This window comes from Chiloscyllium punctatum, chromosome 48, assembly GCF_047496795.1.
Source record: "Chiloscyllium punctatum isolate Juve2018m chromosome 48, sChiPun1.3, whole genome shotgun sequence".
Lineage (NCBI taxonomy): Eukaryota > Metazoa > Chordata > Chondrichthyes > Orectolobiformes > Hemiscylliidae > Chiloscyllium > Chiloscyllium punctatum.
In genome coordinates this window covers 26,149,644-26,170,426 of record NC_092786.1, presented here as the reverse complement: position 1 = coordinate 26,170,426, position 20,783 = coordinate 26,149,644, and the positions used below count along the sequence as shown (strand labels likewise).

Genomic DNA, 20,783 nt, shown 5'->3' with positions numbered 1-20,783 from the left:
TCTGCAAATTTCTGAACTGTCTCCTTGACATTCAAGTCCAGTACATGAAACAAACAGCAGGGGTCACAACACTGAGCCCTGTAGTACGCCACTTGAAATTGCTTGCCACTTGTGAAACCATTACTCTTGATTTCCTGCTACTAAGCCAACTTTGGATTGAATTCAACACATTACCCTGTATCACATGAGCATTAACCTTTTTGACCAGTGGGACCTTGTCACATACTAAAATCCATGTAGACATCATCCACTGTACAATCCTCATCGATCCTCCTTGTCACTTTCTCAAAGAATTAATTTACATTTGTAAGGCTTTACATTCTCTTAACAAAGTCATGCGAACTACCCCTGACTATCTATGCCTTTCTAAGTGACAATTTAGCCAATTGTTCGGGATTCATTCTAACAATTTGCCCACCACCAAAGTAAAACTGACTGGTGTGTAATTGTTTGACATTTCCTTTGTACTCTTTTTAAACAACAGAACCACATTCACATTCCTTCAGTCCTCCAGCAAACCTCTGTATCTAGCGAAGATTAGAAAATAATAGCTTCTGCTATTTCCTCTCTGATCTCCTTTAACATCCTTGGTAACAATTCATTTGACCCTGGTGACGTTTCTGTTTTCAAGGATTCCTACCCCTCTAATACTTCCTCTCGTGGTTATTTTAACCAATATTTCACACTGTTTCTCGTGAGTTACTATCATCTCTTTGCTTTGTGAATACAGAAACAAAAAATCATTTAAATTTGGGGTGGCACGGTGGCTCAGTGGTTAGAGTGCTGCCTTACAGTGCCAGGGACCCAGGTTCGATTCCAACCTTGGGCAACTGTCTGTGTGGAGTTTACACATTCTCCCCATGGTCCCTCTGGGTGCTCCGGTCTCCTCCCACAATCCAAAGATGTGCAGGTTAGGTGAATTAGCTATGCTAAATTGCCCAGAGTGTACAGGGATGTGTAGGGTAAGTACATCGGGGTAAATATAGGGAATGGGTCTGGGTGGGTTACCTTTCAGGGAGTCAGTGTGGACTTGTTGGGCCGAAGGGCCTGTTTCCACACTAGAGATCCTATTAAAAAAAATTCTTCCCATATTCTCTGCATCTTCATAGAAGTTCCCTTTTTCATCTCTGATAGATTTCTTTAATTGTGATTTGGAGATGCCGGTGTTGGACTGGGATGTACAAAGTTAAAAATCACACAACACCAGGTTATAGTCCAACAGGTTTAATTGGAAGCACTAGCTTTCGGAGCATCACTTCTTCTTCAGGTGGTTGTGGAGTACACAATTGTAAGACACAGAATGCAAAATTTTACAGTGTGATGTAACTGAAATTATACATTGAAAATTACCTTGATTGTTTGTTAAGTCTTTCATCTGTTAGAATGACCATGATAGTTTCACTTCTTTCATATGTAAATCACAAAACATTTTTTAAAAGTTACATTCTCAGGTTAATTGTAACAATTGATGACAGCCAGATAATACGTTGAAGGTGTTAGTCCCCTGTATTCCCTGACTGTGCCATAATGTTTAGACTGATTCTAATCTAAAAAGTGAGTTAACAGAGTCTTACATGGATTCAAATCGGGGAGGACGGGGCCATCTGGCCCAAAAACACACAATATATGTAAAATGTTAAAAATCACACAACACCAGGTTATAGTCCAACAGGTTTAATTGGATAGGTAAAAACAATGACTGCAGATGCTGAAAACCAAATACTGGATTAGTGGTGCTGGAAGAGCACAGCAGTTCAGGCAGCATCCAACGAGCAGCGAAATCAACGTTTCGGGCAAAAGCCCGATGAAGGGCTTTTGCCCGAAACGTCGATTTCGCTGCTCGTTGGATGCTGCCTGAACTGCTGTGCTCTTCCAGCACCACTAATCCAGGTTTAATTGGAAGCACACTAGCTTTCGGAGCGTTGCTCCTTCATCAGGTGATATCCAAACAGTGTCAGTAAGGATTTTGCTTTGAGCTGTTGTGCCCTTCTGTTGTGACATCTCATGATTTTTAAGAAAAAAATTAATGTCTCATTTTTATTAATCTCTCAAAATAAGTTGGGACTGTCACTTGAATAATTTAAGAAATATGAATATGCATAGGAACATGCAAATTAGGAACTGGAGAAGGCAATTCAGCATTTGAACGTGTTCTGCCATTTAACATGATCATGGGAAAAACTGTAACACATAGGGAATAAATCACAAATAGTTAGCACAGGAGTTCAGCAGGTAATAAGGAAACAAAATGCAGTATTGATCTTTACTTCAAAGGGAATGAAGTATAAAAATAAGCAAGTTTTGGTAAAGCTACACATGGTACTACTTAGTACATACCTGGAATACTGTAAACAGTTTTAATTCCTTTATCTAAGGAATTAGAGACAGTCCAGACGATGTTATCTAAGTTGATCTTGGATATGGGGAGCTGTCTTATAAGGAGAGATCGAGTAGGCCGTGCCTGTGGTCATTGGAGTTTAAAGAAATGAGAGGCAATCTTCTAGAAATGTACAAGACTTTTAGGGAACTTGATAGGGTTGATGCAGAAAGATTTTTTCTCCTTCTGGGAGAATTTAGGACAAGAAAGCATGTTCTCAGTAATGGGTTGGCCATTTTAATACAGAGATGAGGAGGAATTTCTTCTGAATGGTAGTGAATCCATGGAATTCTGTACCATGCAGGTTATGGAGGCTGGCACCTTAACTGTATTCAAGCCTGAAATGGACAGATTTTTAATCAGAAAGGAAATTGAGCATGACAGGCAGTCTGCAGTTGCAAACAGGTTCTATTTGAGAATCCAAAGCTTTAAAGATTCAAGGATAACCAGGTGGAAATGGAACTGCAAAAGAGCAGCAAACAATTCTTTGAATGGCTCCTTAATCGTTGTCGTCTTATATCCTTTTGAGCAACGAATCATCAAAGTTAATTAATTGATAGCCTGTTCATGTAGAATCCATTACTCAGTGAGTGGCTCCTGTCTGCAGACACGTCCATTAATGTACACTGCAGTATCATATTCCAGAAGACTTTTCAAATCTTCCACGAGTGAATCAACTTGTACTATATGTGTACCTGGACACTGCTGAGAATGTGGAAACCACAGAGACCAGATCTGTGCTTTGGGATAGCAGAGGAACTGTGAATTGTCACATATTGCCAGGAGAGGTCACTAGATACAAATGAGCCTAGTTGTAGAGATGAACTGACTGAGTGCACTTGAGATTTCCTGAACCCCTTGTTACATTTGCCTCCAGAAAGTCTGTCCTTGTGGGAAAATTGCCTAATTGTCTCAAGGCCTATTTTTGACTTTTCTGTCTGTATGTGAATAATTTTTAAAACATTTTCTGTATTAACCATCACACTACCAGGCATTATTTGCTGATCTAGTTACAGCTGAGTTCTGGAGGTGTTAGTGAACATAAAATTGGTCAGTGCTACCCGCTGCTTTGATTTATCTTATACTCCATGGATAGAATTAGTCATAGATACATTCATCATTAAACCTGCATTGAGTCCTTTGACCTGAATGAGGAGTATGATCCTGGAAGAAGAAATTGGATTTAAAAAACTGATTTTGAAGTAAAAAGATTAATGAGCTTAAAAGATTAAAATAGAGCTAAATTTATTAAATGGGGCAAGTAGATGATACCTGAACAGAAATAGTATTTAAATTTTATTTAAAGTAGAGATATTTTTGAAGGTTAGAGTTAATCTTGGAACTACAAACACCCTTCTCACATACAAATAAGTTCAATACTGTATCTTAATTAGATCTGTATTATAAGCAACAATGAGAACAGAAACCTGGCAGCCCAGAAAGTTGGCTATTTCCTGGGAGTTTGCAGCAGACCAAAAAAATGTATTCAGTGCATTAATGTAAGGCTTACATATGTTAACATACATGTAATCTTAATGTGTAAAAACAAATTATCAAGAAATGTCGATGCCTATCTTTAAGATATACTCATTATTATAGTCATTATGGTCCAAAAATAATAAAGCACAAAAGATCATGAGTTTATCATGAGTTTTCTCCTGTTGCAGTTCTTGTTGCTGCAGGGGAGATTTCCTTTGGCTGAATATTTATTTATTTATCTGGTGTTATAATTAAATAATTTGTATGTTTAATTTTGCTTGGATGTGCACTTGACAGTATTTGTTCTGGCTTCACCCATAAACGCAGACCATCCCTCAGCTTCACTTAACCTAACTTAACATTGGAAATTTGTCTTTTTTTGTAGCGATCATAGAGAAGTTCCTCACTCCAATGGACTCTGTGTTTAGTGGTTTGTATTCCTTCATGTTCACCCCATATTCTGATGACTGCCAAACATCTGGAGCTACAACAGGACCTGATACCGAGAACATTGCCACAACCAATCAACTTGTATTTGTAGATTTACTTGAAATTTTTGTCAGTATTAGAATCCAGCTGAAATTAAATTTCCCTTGTCTGAGGATATTATACCTGCGAACCTCCCAATTGCTACAGTATGTTGTTTCCTCTGCTCATTACTTAGTTAAAAAGAGGCTGCTTGTGCTGCTAAAACAATGTTTTCTTTGCCGTGCTGGTGAAAGTAATGTGAATGATTCCTCTTGTGCAACATCTGAGCAAGATAGCCATATGCAACATGACTTTCTGGCTGTATCGAATGCAGTGTTACAAGCTTTGGTGTCTGGTCAGTTCAGAAAACTTGCTGTTAGTCCCAAGCCATGTTTCTTTGGAGGCAATGAGATGGTTGGTGTTGTAGATTCTAACTGTGGACCAGACCTCGTGATGATAAGGGCTGTTTGTCTAATTCTAATTAAAGCCATGGAGATTAAGGTGCAAACCAGGACCTTTGATGTCACAGAACAAGGTAATCATTTAACATTTAATCAGTTAACTAGACTTGTTAAAGCCTGTTTACAATACTCACTATGTTTTGGGAATCTGACACATCTGTGGAATAAGTGGAAGAGGAAAATTATCATTTGTAAACCTGAAACAATTTTACAAATTATATTTGCACTTGGCACTCAATCAGTGAATTTTCGGCTGCCACTAATCAAAAGCGTGTCGGTGCACTAAAGTCAATATTCATACACCTAAAACTGCCCTTGTATTTGCTCGTCACAAACTGTGTACCAGCCATTGTCGTCTTGTTTTCAAGTACGTACCTATCTTTGGAACCTCTTCTCAGTTGTATACCTCTCAAGATCTCTGCACTCCTGAATTTTAGGAATCTTGTGCAACTCTAATTTCAATGTATTGCTGGCCATGCCTTTAGTTTTCTGGGCCCTAAATTCCCCTAACCCCTCCAAAACATCTTCCCCAGGCTGGAAGGTGAGCTGAGATTAATGATCAGCCATGATCACGCTGAAATATATGAAGGCTTGAGGGACGAAGTGGCCTACTTTTTCTTACATTTGCCACTCCACCTTTCCTCCTTGAAGGCACTCCTTTAAAATCCAATTCTTTGACTAAGTTGCTTTTCCGTATCACCCTGTAAAGCTTCATATTGAATATTATTTGATACTCCTACAAAGATGCATTGTATAACTACACCAAATGTCTTTCATTAAGGCAAGTTGTTTCTTCCTCAATTTTCAAAACTACTGTTTTAAGGAACTTTTTTGAATAAGTCTGTTATCAGTTAATCTTGCCCTTTCTCAATCTCAGCAGTTTTCTATCAGTGAAACTTAGTATTTTTCAATATTAAAAAATGTGCTGCTAGCTGGATTGGCCATGCTAAATTGCCCATAGTGTCCAGGATGTGTAGGCTAGGTGAATTAACTGTGGGAAATGCAGGCTTACAGCCATGTAGTGGTGGTGGTGGTTGGGGGTTTGGGGGGTTGGGGATGGAGCATGGATGGGTGCCCTCTACCAAGTTTGGAAAATCTAGAAGAGACAATTTAGTAATTCAGGAATGATCAGGTGATTGCAAGGCAGGAGAAGGCGAGACACTTCAAAGTAAATTAGGGTCTGCGTTGAGGCAAAGTGTCTTGATTTGAATCCCATGATGATTTAAGTTTTTCATTTGCATTTTCAGCATCTGAAAAGTAGGAAAGGAAATTTAAAAGACCAACGGCTTCTGGGTGGGATCCTCTATGGAGGGTTTAGATTGGATTAGATTACTACAGTGTGGAAACAGGCCCTTCGGCCTAACAAGTCCACACCGACCCTCCAACGAGCACCTCACCCAGACCCATTCCCCTACATATACCCCTTCATGGCCAATTCACCTAACCTGCACACTTCTGGACTGTGGGAGGAAACCGGAGCACCCGGAGGAAACCCACGCAGACACCGGGAGAATGTGCAAACTCCACACAGTTGCCTGAGGCAGGAATTGAACCCGGGTCTCTGGTGCTGTGAAGCAGCAGTGCTAACCACAGAACCACCATGCTGGTTGATGTGGACTCGATGGGCTGAATGGCTTGCTTCCACACTGTAAGCATTCTATAATCTATGATTGTAAAGTTACTAACAAAGTACAAAATGATTAAGCTGTGCCCAATCCAGATTATTGGCCTGACCCATCTACACATGGAGATTGTGCCAAGCTGATGGAAACTCCAGCAGATCCTGAGGGATTATCCATTCAGTATTGATGATGATTTCATATTTTTAACGTGAATAGTTGCTCATATCCATTTGAACATGAAAGGTTCAGTGAAGTTCCCTCCTCCATAAAATATATTATCTGGTGTCCAGAAACAATTTTAAAGGGCAGTACAAAGTTTGCAGATATTTCTTAATCAACCTCTTTATGCATGTCTGGTGCAAATGGGACTTGAACCTGGTCCACCTGGCTCAGGGGTAAGGACAGTACCACTGCATCACAAGAACCCTCTACCAAGTTTGGAAAGTCTAGAAGAGACAATTTGGTAATTCAGGAAGTAATGATCAAATGATTCCAAGCATTGTGCAAGGCAGGAGAGAAACTGAAGAAGGTGAGACACTTCAAAGTGAATTAGGGTCTGAGCTGAGGCAAAATATCTTGATTTAAACCCTGTGAAGATTACATTTTTCATTTGCATTTTCAGCGTCTGAAGGATAGAAAGGAAATGTAAAAGAGCAACAGCTTCGTTAGCCACAATAAAGTGAAGCAAAAGTTAAATCGGAGAGTGCTCATTGATTCTCGAAAGGAAAGGAGGATAGTTTTGATGAGCATTGGGCATTAAATAAAGGATTAGCTTTATTGATTGGATTGATAAAGAGTTGGAAGTGGTGTACTGCAACTGGAAATTAGGGTTTACGTTTGTTCTTTGCATTTTGATAATTCAAATTTTGAGCATGATTTTGAAAAATGGACATATTTGGCAAACAACAGGAGAGTAAAAGACATCAGGAAAATATGGACTGGTGGATCAGGCAATTTGATGTGGAGAAGCAAGTGGTAATTTAGTTTTGGAACTAAGAACAAGGTGAAGCAATAGAAAGAAGCAAAGTATTAATGATTTGCATGAAAGAATCCCTAAAATACGGAAAGAGGCCATTCAGCCCATTCAATCTGCAACAACCTGCCAAAGAACATCCCACCCAAACCCAATTCCCACCTTGTCCCCGTAACCCCACACTTACCATGGGCTAATCCACCTAACCTGTGTATCTTCGGACTGTGGGAGGAACCCAGAGTACTTGACAAAAACCCACACAGGTAGGGGGAGAACATGCCAACTCCAAACAGACAGTTGCCCGAGCTGTATATCAAACTAAGTTCACTGACACTTTGAAGCATCGGTGACACCCAATAGAGACCAAATACGTTGTGGTTGTGTTCGCCGAGCTGGGAATTTGTGTTGCAGATGTTTCGTCCCCGTCTAGGTGACATCCTCAGTGCTTGGGAGCCTCCTGTGAAGCACTTCTGTGATGTTTCCTCTGGCATTTGTAGTGGTTTGAATCTGCCGCTTCCGGTTGTCAACACAAATTCCCAGCTCGGCGAACAGAACCACAAGAATGAGCACCCAAGCTACAAATCTTCCCACAAACTTTAGAGACCAAATAATTCAGTACTGAGTTGAAAAGGTGGCAGCTGAACCTATTGGTTCTGTACCATCCAAAACCACACAGGAGTGCATCTTCTTCATATTCAAATTAGACTCCTTTTTGTTGTTTCACCTTCTAAATGTGCAACTTTTAACCCCATCATTCTGTAATTCATACTAATCACTTGATCATTCTAGATTTCCTGTTCAAAAGCATAAGGACAAGTCTTGATGAGGTACTGATGGTATGTGCTGTTTCTAGGCTGTCTAAGAGCTGAGCTCCAACCTTGTGTATCGCAGTTGATGACATTTCTGAGGATGCATTTTCGATGCCCTGTACGTACCCAACAGCTCTCGCATCCATGTGTTTTGGTTTCGCTAGTTTTTAGTGAGCAGGATGATGATATGGTGGAAGCTGCCAAAGCACTACTGACCATCTATATAAGTTGCTACAGGTTAGTAACTCTTGAATTTTGTTTGATTGAATTATTTATGTGGGTTACAAACAGAGTCTGCAATCTAAATATTCCCCTGAGTTCTTCTGTACAACTGATTCTTTTCGAGATCTGAGTGTTTGTGTCATGAGGAGTAGAAGTCCTTTTTCAGCTGGTCTGCCATTTATCAGTATCATGGCTAATGTAACTGAACTCTTCCTTTTCATCCTATTCCAATATGCTTTCATTTCTTTTCACACTTAATGATGAAGGCACCCAATAGAGACCAAATACGTTGTGGTTGTGTTCGCCGAGCTGGGAATTTGTGTTGCAGATGTTTCGTCCCCGTCTAGGTGACATCCTCAGTGCTTGGGAGCCTCCTGTGAAGCACTTCTGTGATGTTTCCTCTGGCATTTGTAGTGGTTTGAATCTGCCGCTTCCGGTTGTCAACACAAATTCCCACAAATTAACACAAAATAAGCGAGCTTCAACATCTTTTTGGTTTTAAGAATTCCTGAGATTTACAAACCTGTAGAAACCTTCATCCTCGCCTTTATTACCTCAAAATGTGATTGTTCCTGACCAGTTTCCTACATCTACCCTCTTTAAAATTTGAGGTCATCCAAAGCTGTTTCCCATGTCTTGACTCAGAGGAAATCCCATTCCCCTATCGCCACTATGCTCACTGACCTTCACAGATTGCCATTTGAGCAACATGATAATTTTGAAATTCTTATTATTGTCTTCAAATGTCTTCATAGACTTGTTCCTCTTTATCCTCTGTAATCTTCAACTGTACGATCATTCTTCAATTCAGGCTTCTGTGCATTTATCATCACAATTGCTCCATTATTAGTGGTCATGGTTTCTGTTTCCTAAGTCCCAGTCTCTGGAATTCCATATCTCTACATTTCTGCACCTCTTTTTTGAAGACTCGGATTAAAACTTTCCGCTTTGAGCAATATTTTGGTCTCATTCTTGTGTGGATCAGTCATAAAAACCAGTGGCAGAAACGTGTGACCCTGAATAGAATTAATTCTGCAATTAAGAGATAAGTGATGGCAGTATGGCTCAGTGTCATTTTTGTTTCATAATGCTGCTGTGAAGTGCATAAACATTTTTAGAAGGTGCTTTTCTTAAATAATTCCATGTAAATATAGGTTATTGTGTTATGTGAATAAAGAAATTTCTCCTCTTGACCTTATTCTGGAGACCGATATTGTATTAGATTGCAGATTCTCAAATGTTTTCATTTACCATTGATAAAATAATCTGTGTACCACCTATTTCTCTGATCTGCCTACTGCTTTTAATGAAGACTCATCAGCATAAATGGGAGAATGTCACTGCTTTTAATGAAAAAGCAATGAAGTGATGTCTGGCTTCAAGTTGAAAAGCTTCAGTTTTGTCAGGTTCCATGTTCAGTTGGTTCTTACTCCTTGTTTATAGCTCCACAAGTTATGAAACTCTGATCCCACAGTTGTTGTGAATAGCAGCATGTGTTTTGTGCTGTGTTACAAGTCCAGGAAATGTTGACCATTGGAAAAGCAAAGGTCTGTGAAATTGTTCTCGCCAACTAACAGCTTCAGTGATTTGCATTATGGACACAATCCATAGACCGTCTGAAGGACCATTGATCCTTGGATAATATTTTGAGTACAACTGCTATCAATTCTCAAGCGAAAAAAGATTACCTTAACATCTATTCTGTATGGATTTTTCATGTAAGGAATAGTTTGTTCAATCTCTTCTCATAGAACAGTCCCTTCCTCCTAGGAACTGGTTCAGTGAATATTTGGTGCAATATGTGCAGCTTTGAGATGATGCATTTTGGGATGAAGAACAGTAAAAAAACAATATTAAGTAGGGGGTGCAATTGTAAAGGGAGTTCAGGATCAGTGATATCTTTGTATGTATGTGGAGCAATCAATGAAATTTGCAGAGAGTATCCTTGGCTTTATTAATAGCAGCTGAAAATGTGTTGCTGGAAAAGTGCAGCAGGTCAGGCAGCATCCAAGGAGCAGGAGAATCGACATTTCGGGCATGAGCCCTTCTTCAGGAATGAGGAGAGTGTGCCAAGCAGGCTAAGATAAAAGGTAGGGAGGAGGGACTTGGGGGAGGGGCGTTGGAAATGCGATAGGTGGAAGGAGGTTAAGGTGAGGGTGATAGGCCGGAGAGGGGGTGGGGGCAGAGAGGTCAGGAAGAAGATTGCAGGTTAGGAAGGTGGTACTGAGTTCGAGGGTTGGGACTGAGACAAGGTAGGGAGAGGTGAAATGAGGAAACTGGAGAAATCTGAGTTCATCCCTTGTGGTTGGAGAGTTCCTAGGCGGAAGATGAGGCGCTCTTCCTCCAGCCATCGTGTTGCTATGGTCTGGCGATGGAGGAGTCCAAGGACGTGCATGTCCTTGGTGGAGTGGGAGGGGGATTGAAGCACATCTACCTATCTGTAGATTGTTGTTATTGTGTTTCAAAGAAATTTTCAACAAGACATTTAGTCTGTTAAATTAACACCACACAAGCTCTATTTAAACAAATATCATCATTAGCTGCAACACTTTCTTCTCTGTCTTTTAGCACAGCAATATGAGTTTTTGGTTTTTATTCTCAGGATTTTGGTCTTACATTTTCTCTTTCAAAATCAATGAAGTGACTCTGTTGTTCCATTTAAATCCAAAAGCATGAAACTAATTAATTTTTCGATCAAACTCGTATACTCTCATCTTGTCCCTTTCCTTTCCAATCATGTGCATGTCTCCCCCTGTATCTTGCACACAGTGACAGCAGTTTGTTTTAATAAAACTTGTGCCCTGGCCACTTTACTAATTTTCTGTCCCCAAGCCAAAACATAGTTGCTAATTCCACGTGATCCTACACAGTGGTTCACAGAGCAAGAGGCATAAGACACAAATCAAATTCTCCTTTCAGCTTGTGTTTGTACCAGGCTCCTTTCCCGTTGGCCCAATGTGCAGCTTTGCACTTAGCATATATCCTTCTCAATGCTGTGTGTTGGAAGCCTATTTCATTATTTCACAGCTACTGCATCCCGTCGGCTGACTTGAGCTGCAATCTGGGACTATTCGATAAAATCTGTTTGTCCATTCAGCCATGGTATGAGCCGATCCTGGTATTTCAGTCAACCCTATCCACTGTTGTTTGTTGTACTGAGAGTCTAGGGTATCACGAGATTTGAATGTGTTGTTTTAAATTGATTACTACTTCAATTACCAAGGCATTTAGAACCTTTTCATCTCTCCACAGGTCTTTGGATATCTATCCTCAGGAAAAAGCAAACAATTCTTGTGAAGCATGTGAACATTGCTTCAATCCCCATTGTATCTTTCTCCTGATTTTACAGAGTTTAGCATTTGATCATTCTGTCCTGCTGGATTTTCTGATTTCCACTGAAACCTGCTTCCTGGAGTATTTAGTGAGATATCTGCGACTTCTTCAAGAGGACTGGTGGTTCTTCTGCTGCATTTGTGCTCAGTTTGATGAAGCTGCTGCTGCTGAATCATTTTGTTGCTCTGAAATAAATGAAATCTGTGATGACTTCAGTCTCATTCCTCATGTAGAACAAGACAGAACCAACAATCAAATTGTCACTGAAAACTCAAAAGAAGCAGTTGTAACTCCCATAACACCACACTTTCTCACACCTGTGAGGGACCCAAGAAACAATGTAGACACTGTGAAGAGTAGCAACTCAGGACATCTGATGAGCAGTAATAGGCACTGGCCATGTGAGCAGCCTCGAAGTCTAGTGGATTATGAAAGTTCTGAGGATTCAGACAATGAAGTTATGGAAGCTTCCTGCTTAAATATCCTCAGCCTGGACACAAATCAGGGTATTGTAACGAATAACACATTAACAATTGGTGAAACAGTGAAACAAGATCCTGAAGCAATAAGCATAAAAGTTGTAAGAAACTCAAGAGAAATAAAGTCACATAGTTGTGAAGATAACACAAAAATGCCCCTGGAACGAATATTCAAGAAATCAGTGAGTTGTTTGACTGAATTGAGAAAAACTATTAGCCGTTTGCAGAGAAGAAACCTTTTTCCATACAATCCAACAGCACTGCTAAAACTGCTTTTAGATATTGAAACACGGAGCAGAAGAGATGAATTAATCCCTGCTTAAGTACCAGTGAATAATCGATCATTTGACAGTCCAGAGTTTCCTCAAGTGTTATCTTTTATTAATCCATAATTCATTCTTGCAAATAAAATTCAATAAGAAATCGGAGTTTAACTCAAATGAACGGAATGAAGAACAGGATGTGAAATTTGGTTGTTTAATCTTTATATATTTTAATTTTAAGTGACTTAATAGACAGTATTAGAGAGACCACACTGAATCTCTGAACTACCTAAGAGTTTCAATGTGAAACAAAAACATAAAATGAGTACTGTTTATGATTTATGTCCTAACTGTATGGAATTTGGTATAATAAATCTCAGAAGAATAAAAACTAGAACTGCCTTCTCATTAAAACAACACAGACAACAGGGCAACAAGACAAATAGAAGCAATGTTTACAATGTTTGAGTTCTTAGTAACGAGAGGCTATTGATCCAGGATGAGAGCAGGAGAAATATTACAGAGTTATAAGATTGTTGACTTTAACTCCAGAGGTAATGCTCAATATCTGATTTTATAGCTGAAGGAAAAGTCAAAAGGAGATGGACACCAAGTTAATGGTTGTAACTGAAATTGTTTGCTTCAATGGAGGTTAAGTGTTGGCTCGGAAAGTTTGGCCTTTTACTGCACTTTATGACATGACCTGGTGCCACATAAAGAAAATTAAGAATGAATAGTGATGTTGTGACAACAAAACTAACTGTCATAACCATCCCTCCCAGTCGATCTCTCAAAACAAATCACAAACAGACACTTGGACAAAGTCCCCATTGTAACATGAAAGTGATTTACTGTTGGTTACACTGGGCCATTTTATGATTTATTCAAAATCAATTTGTGATCATTTTTGTATTCTTGATGAACGAGCATGAGAGCGGCTAGAAATCCAGGTCAATACTCGAACCAATGATACTGAAGGATGTACGTTTGAGAGTGCAGATAGAATTTGAAGGAGTTAGACACTGGATTAAAAATAGGATCTTCAGGAAAACCAACTGGATCTGGGGGACAGTAATCAAATTCTTCAGGTTGCTAGAAGAATATACATTCAAACACAAAAGAAGCAAGTGGAAGAATTTCAGCCTATTGAATCTGCTGTGCCATTCAACATGATGATAACTGATCTTCTATCTTAATGCCATATTCCCATGTTGTTCCACCTTAATCTGAACCCAAATGGTTCAATACCTATACAGAAAATATAAAAGAACAGGAACATGCCAGAGTTATGGGTCTGCGATTAGATGGTGAAAGCTGTGAAATGAAACTATCAACTGGATTAACTAAAGTTGTGGAAAAAATATGGCCAAAGGTTGTGCAGTTAATGTTTTAAAAAAAGAAAGTTCTGGAAGGATCAAGGATCAGTCAAGGATTTTATCACCGGGAAGGGAGTCATTAAGACAGAATCCATATGGATAGAGGTAAGAAATGGGAATAGTGTGAGAGTCAGTCTGCAGTACAGGGTATTAATTAATGAGGCAAGGTAAATATTTCAGATATTTCAGAGAAAGATACAAAAACAAGAAAATGTGATTTTCACCATTGTACGACAGATTGGAATAATTATAAACAGGATTTTAGAATGTGTTCAGAAGTGGTTCTTTTTGAGTTTAGTTAGTGTATGGATCAATAACTGTTGTGAAAGTAGAAGAACAATTGGGAAATAGCAGTCACACCATAGATAAGAACAGGCAAAGACAACAAAGTCAAAGGTAAGTGTAAAAGCAAAATACAACAGACCTTGGCAATTGGAAATTTTAAAAAAAGTGCTGTAAATGTTCAGCAGGTATGGCAATGTCTGTAAAGAGAGAAACGGAGTTAATGTTTGGGGTGATGTATAAGACTTTAGCCACGTTTGGAGTATTGTGTACAGTTCTTTTGCCACACTGCAGGAAGGAGGTGGAGGCTTTGAAGTGGGTGTAAAATAGGTTTACTTAGATCCTGCCTGGATTGGAGTGTATTAGCTTTGAGGAGAAGTTGAACAAACTTGAATTGTTTTTGCTAGTCTTCAGGGGCTGAGGGATGATCTGATAAAAGCATACAAAACTATGAGAGACACAGATAGAATGGATAATTGGAGTTTTTTCACAGGTGGAAATGTCAAATACCACAGGCCATAAGTTTAAGGTGAGAGGGTAAAGATTTAAAGGAGATAAGTGAGGCAATTTTTTTTAAATACAGAGTGTGGTAGGTACCTGGAATGCACTGCAAGGGGAGCTGTTAGAAGTAGATTTGATAGAACATTTAAGAAGCATCAAGACAGACGCATGAGCAGACGGAATGGAAGGGTACAGACCACGTGCTGGCAGATGGAATTAGTTTAGAATGGTATCATGGTTGGCAAATGATGGGCTGAAAGGCCTGTTCCTCTGCTGTACTGTTCTCTATTCTGTGAGGAATTTGTATAGTGTATTACCACTAGACTATTAATCCAAAGATCCTGCTAACGTTCTGGAGACCTAGGTTTGAATAAACCAGAGAAGGTGGAGCAATTTGAATCTGATAAAAATCTGGAATTATAAGTCTAATAATTGTGTTGGAAGAACTCATCTGGTTTTCTCATGTCCTTTAAGAAAGGAAACTGCTGTCCTTACCTGGTCTGGCCTACATTTGGAGACTCTTAAACTACTCTTTGAAATGACCACTCAGTTGTAACAGTTCCGAGAAGATCTCTCAAAAAGAATGGAACTGGATAGACCATCTAACAGTGGAAATTATGACAGCAAACACAGCCCTGTCAAACCTGCAAAGTCCTTCTTTATAACATGGGAGCTAGTGTCAAAATTGAGTTGTCCCTCAGATTAGTCAAGCCTGACATTGTTATGAAATCATTCCTTATAATATCCTAGATACTACCAGGACAGACCCAGCAGAGCTGGTGGTAAAGTGGTATACACTCAAGAGGAAGTTACCCTGGAAATTTTCAACATTGACTTCAGGCACTGAGTCTAAATGGCACCAGCTGAGATGTGGGCAAGGAAGTCTGCTGACAAATCAGCACTTCTGCACATTGAAGAACTGGGGGTAGGCAAGGATGAAGGATTTTATTGGCCACCACCAAGAGTGGCTCAGCAGCAACACTATTGATTGAACTGATCAAGTCCAAAAAGACTGGGTCTGCAGCACATGGTGAGGGAACCAACAAACGGGGGAAAAACATACTTGACCTCATCCTTGTCAAATTGTCTGCTGTAGGTGCATCTATCCATGACAGCATCAGTGACCACCACATTGTCCTTGTGCAGGTGAAGTTCTGATTTCATGTTGAGAATACTTTGCATCATCTTGTGTGACAGTATCACTGTGCTAAACAGGATTGGCTTCAAACAGACTGAGCAACTCCAGACTGGGCATCTGTGAGGTGCTATGGACCATCATTGGCAGCAGAATTACACTTTAAACATAATATGCCTTCCTAAGCATCTGTATCCCTCTGCTCCCCTCCTACTCGTGCATCTGTCCAGACGCATCTTAAATGAATCTACCGTGCCTGCCTCTACCACCTCTGCTGGCAACGCGTTCCAGACGTCCACACCCTCTGTGTGAAGTACTTGCCATGAGCATCCCCTTTAAACTATCCACCTCCCGCTTTGAAAGCGTGACCTCTGGTTATTGAATCCTTCACCCTGGGAAAAAGCTTGTCTCTATCCACCCTGTCTATACCCTTCATGAATTTGTAAACCTCAATCAGGTCCCCCCTCAATCTCCTTATATCTAATGAAAACAAACCTAACGTACTCAACCTCTCTTCATAGCTAGCACCTTCCATGGCAGGCAACATCCTCGTAAACCTTCTCAGCACCCTCTCCAAAGCGTCCACATCCTTTTGGTAATGTGGCGACCAGAACTGTACACAGTATCCTAAATGCGGTCTTTTGACATGACTTGCCAGCTCTTATACTCAATACCCCGTCTGATGAAGACAAGCATACTATATGCCTTCTTGACCACTCTATTCACCTGTGCAGCAACCTTCAAGGTACAATGGACCCGCACTCCCAAATCTCTCTACCCATCAACTTTTCCCCAAGGGTCTTCCTTTCATTGTATAATTCGCTCTAGAATTAATCTTGCCTAAATGCATCACGTCATATTTGTCTCGATTGAAATCCATCTGCCACTTTTCTGCCCAACTCTCCAGTCTATCTATATCCTCCTATATTCTTTGACAGTCCCTTATGCTTTCTGCTACTCTACCAATCTTCATGTCATCTGCAAACTTTGCTGATCATACCAACAGTGCCCTCTTCCAGATCATTTTCTATATATCACAAACAACAATGGCCCCAACACTGGCCCCTGTGGAACACCACTAGTCACCTTTCTCCATTTCAAGAAACTCCCTTCAACTACTACTCTTTGTCTCCTGTTGCTCAACCAGTTCTTTATCCTCCTAGCTAGAACACCCTGCGCACCATGTGACTTCACTTTCTCCATTAGTTTAAGGGAGAATCTACCCTTACCAATTAGTGCCTCCATGACCCTAGTCTCGATTGTTCGTAAAGGTGTCATCAACAGTGCTATCAAGCTGTTCTTGCTTCACAAGTAATTTGCTAATTCATGCTCAGTTTGGATTCCACCAGGGCCACTGAGCTCCTGACCTCTTTACAGCTTTGGTTCGAAGTGGGTGCAAAGCTGAATTTTAGTGATGATGTGAGTGACTGCACCTGATGTTAAGGCTGCATTTAACCATTTGTGGCCGTGAGGAGCCCTGGTCTGGAGTCATTGGGAATGATAGAGAAAATTCCACTATTTGGAGTCATATCTGGCACAAGGGACGATGATTGTGATTGTTGGAAGTCATTCTTCACAGTCTCAGACCATCTCTGCAGTCTTAAAGTTTTTTTGTCCAACCGTCTTCAGCTGCTCAAAAATAAACTTCTCTCCATTATAAGTTCATAAGTGGGGATGTTTGCTGATCATTGCACAATGTTCAGCATCATTTGCAACTCTTCAGATACTGAAATAAACCATGTCCAAATGCAAGAGTTAGACAATATCCAGACTTAGGCTTAAAAATGGAAAATAATATTCATGCCATATAAATGGCACGCAATGACCATCTTTAATAAGGGAGAATTTAACTAATGTCCCTTGACATTCAATGGCATTACCATCAGTGAATTCCTCACTAATCAAAATCCTAAGGTTTAGAACAGACCATAAACTGAACTGGCCTTGCCATATATGGTGGCTATTAGAGTAGGTCAGAGCAGGTAGCTTGCAGTGAATGACTCATCTCCACACTCCCCAAAGCCTGATTTTCATCTACAAAGAACAAATCAGGAGTGTGAAGGACTACTCCCCACTTGCCTGAATGGATGCAGATTCAAGAACACTCAAGAAGATTGGCATCAATTGAGACAAAGCAGCCCTTTTTTCCAATTGTCATGGGATATCAGTATCACTGGCTGAGCCAGCATTTATTGGCCATCTCTAATTCCCCTTGATCTAGTAGCTTGCTATTGGGCTATTTCAGAGGGCAGTTACAAGTTATGGATGATAACACCTCTACAAACATCTACATCCTCCACAACTGTGACTTAGCAGCAACAATGTGTACCTTCTACAAGATGCACTGCAGAACACCAAAGCTCCCTGACAAAAAGAACAGGAAATGACATCACCAATCCAAGGAAATCTAAACATAAATTTAAAATGGGCCATAGTACCAGTGTTTCATCCCGAGACCCACTGATGATGTTTCCTAGTATAGTGATGAATCATCTGAAACCTTCCAGCTCAGCAAGCAAACAGAGATCCAGAACCAAAGTTCATTCGACAGCATTTTCCGAATCCTTGACCGCTTCCATTGAGAAGGGCAAGGCTTGAGAATACATGAAAACACCACCACCTGCACATTCCCTTCCAACGCCACTGGAAAATTAGGCGCTGTTCTTCCAGTTTGTGCTGAACTTTGCTAGAGCACTGCAGCAAGCCTAAGACAGAACACCTGAGCTTCCAGTTGCTTACCATATCAACACACCCTGTTCCATCGCCAACATTTCTCTTAGGCTTGCTGCAGTGCTCCAGCAAAGCTATTAAAGAATCTGTTAGAACAGCACTTTATTTTCCCCTTGGGGACCCTGCAGCCCTCTAGACTCAATATCAAGTTCAATAACTTTAGGGCATGAGCTCTCCCATATCCTTATCCTAACCCCTACTCATCAGGCCTTGTTAACATATTGTCAGCTATTACACACAACCCATCGTTAACCATTAACAGTCCCTATTCATAGTTATTCACTCTCCTAACCAGATCATTATTTACTCCTTCGTCTGTCCAATTGTTCTCTCTCTTTGGGCTCTATTCCTAACTATCGTTTACACGTTATCCCCAACCCCAACCCTGTCAGGGACAGTCAACACGATTTTGTGAAGGGTAGGTCGTGCCTAACAAATCTTATTGATTTTTTTGACAAAGTGACCAAACAGGTAGATGAGAGTAAACCGGTTGATGTGGTGTATATGGATTTCAGCAAGGCGTTCGATAAGGTTCCCCACAGTAGGCTATTATACAAAATGCGGAGGAATGGGATTGTGGAAGACATAGCAGTTTGGATCAGTAATTGGCTTGCTGAAAGAAAACAGGGTTGTAGTTGATGGAACATGTTCATCTTGGTGTCCAGTAACTAGCGGCGTACCGCAAGGGTCGGTGTTGGGTCCACTGTTGTTCGTCATTTTTATAAATGACCTGGATGAGGGCTTAGAAGGGTGGGTTAGTAAATTTGCGGACGACACTAAGGTCGGTGGAGTTGTGGATAGTGACAAAGGATGTAGTAGGTTGGAGAGAGACATAGATAGGATGCAGACCTGGGCTGGGAAGTGGCAAATGGAGTTTAATGTGGACAAGTGTGAGGTGATACACTTTGGACAGAGTAATCAGAATGCAAAGAACTGGGCTAATGGTAAGATTCTTGGGAGTGCAGATGAGCAGAGAGATCTCGGTGTCCATGTACACAGATCCCTGAAAGTTGCCACCCAGATTGACAGGGTTGTTAAGAAGGCATACAGTGTTTTGGCCTTTATTAATTGAGGGATTGAGTTCCGGAACCAGGAGGTTATGCTGCAGCTGTACAAAGCTCTGGTACGGCCATACTTGGAGTATTGTGTACAGTTCTGGTCACCACATTATAAGAAGGATGTGGAAGCTTTGCAAAGGGTGCAGAGAAGATTTACTAGGATGTTGCCTGGTATGGAAGGAATGTCTTATGAGGAAAGGCTGAGGGCCTTGAGGCTGTTCTTGTTAGAGAGAAGAAGGTTGAGAGGTGACTTAATAGAGACATACAATATAATCAGTAGGTTAGGTAGGGTGGACAGAGAGAGCCTTTTTCCAAGTATGGGGATGGCAAACACGAGGGGACACAACTTTAAAGTGAGGGGAGATAGGTATAAGACAGAGGTAGTTTCTTTACTCCGAGAGTAGTTAGGGTATGGAATGCTTTGCCTGCAACGGTAGTAGATTCGCCAAGTTTAAGTGCATTTAAGTCATCATTGGACAGGCAAATGGATGTACATGGAATAGTGTAGGTGGGATGGGTTTCAGATTGGTATAACAGGGCAGCGCAACATCGAGGGCCGAAGGGCCTGTACTGCGCTGTTACGTTCTATGTTCTATCTTCTGTATATAAACTGACATTTTCCTAGCTACCATCAGTTCTGAGGAAGGGTCACTTGACCTGAAATGTTCATTCTGATTTCTCTCCACACATGCAGCCAAACCTGCTGAGCTTTTCCAGTAATTTCTGTTTTTGTCTCTGACTTAAACAGCGCCGTCACAGTTTGTTTTTTTTTCACTTAAGAGTCAACCATGACCAGAGTGGGTAAGGATGGGATATTTCTTTCCCTAAAGCACATGACTGAACCAGGTTGAGTTTTTCTTTTAGAATTGAATTTACATTGTTATCAGGTTTTCTTTTTGTTCCAGATTTTTGTTGAATTCAGATTTCATCATCTGCCATTGGTGGGGTTTAAATCCATGTCCCCAGAATATTAAAAAAAACTGCTGAAGAAACTCAGCAACATTTTCAGAACTCCAACAGTTATAAAAGACTTGATGTTCATTCTGTTTCTCTCCAGAGATTTTGCCAGACCTGCTGTGTTTCTCTAGGATTCTGTGTTAGCCTCAGTCATTGGCACTGCTGCCTGACAGCACCAGAGACCTGGGTTCGATTCCAGTCATGGGTAGCTGTCAGTGTGGAGTGTTTGCATTTTCTTCCCAAAGTCTGTTTCTTCTG

General features: G+C 40.5%; 1 protein-coding gene across 2 annotated transcripts in view; it reads left to right on the top strand.

The window, feature by feature from the left end:
• lins1 (lines homolog 1) overlaps positions 1 to 12,883 on the top strand; it is a 36,800-nt gene extending 23,917 nt beyond the window's left edge. For both annotated transcript variants that reach the window (XM_072564888.1, XM_072564889.1), the window contains exons 5-7: positions 4,242 to 4,859; positions 8,234 to 8,426; positions 11,664 to 12,883. In XM_072564888.1, the coding sequence (XP_072420989.1) occupies positions 4,242 to 4,859; positions 8,234 to 8,426; positions 11,664 to 12,546 (1,694 nt within the window). In that variant the 3' untranslated portion in view covers positions 12,547 to 12,883. The remainder of the gene's footprint in view (positions 1 to 4,241; positions 4,860 to 8,233; positions 8,427 to 11,663) is intronic.
• The last annotated feature ends 7,900 nt before the right edge of the window (positions 12,884 to 20,783 follow it).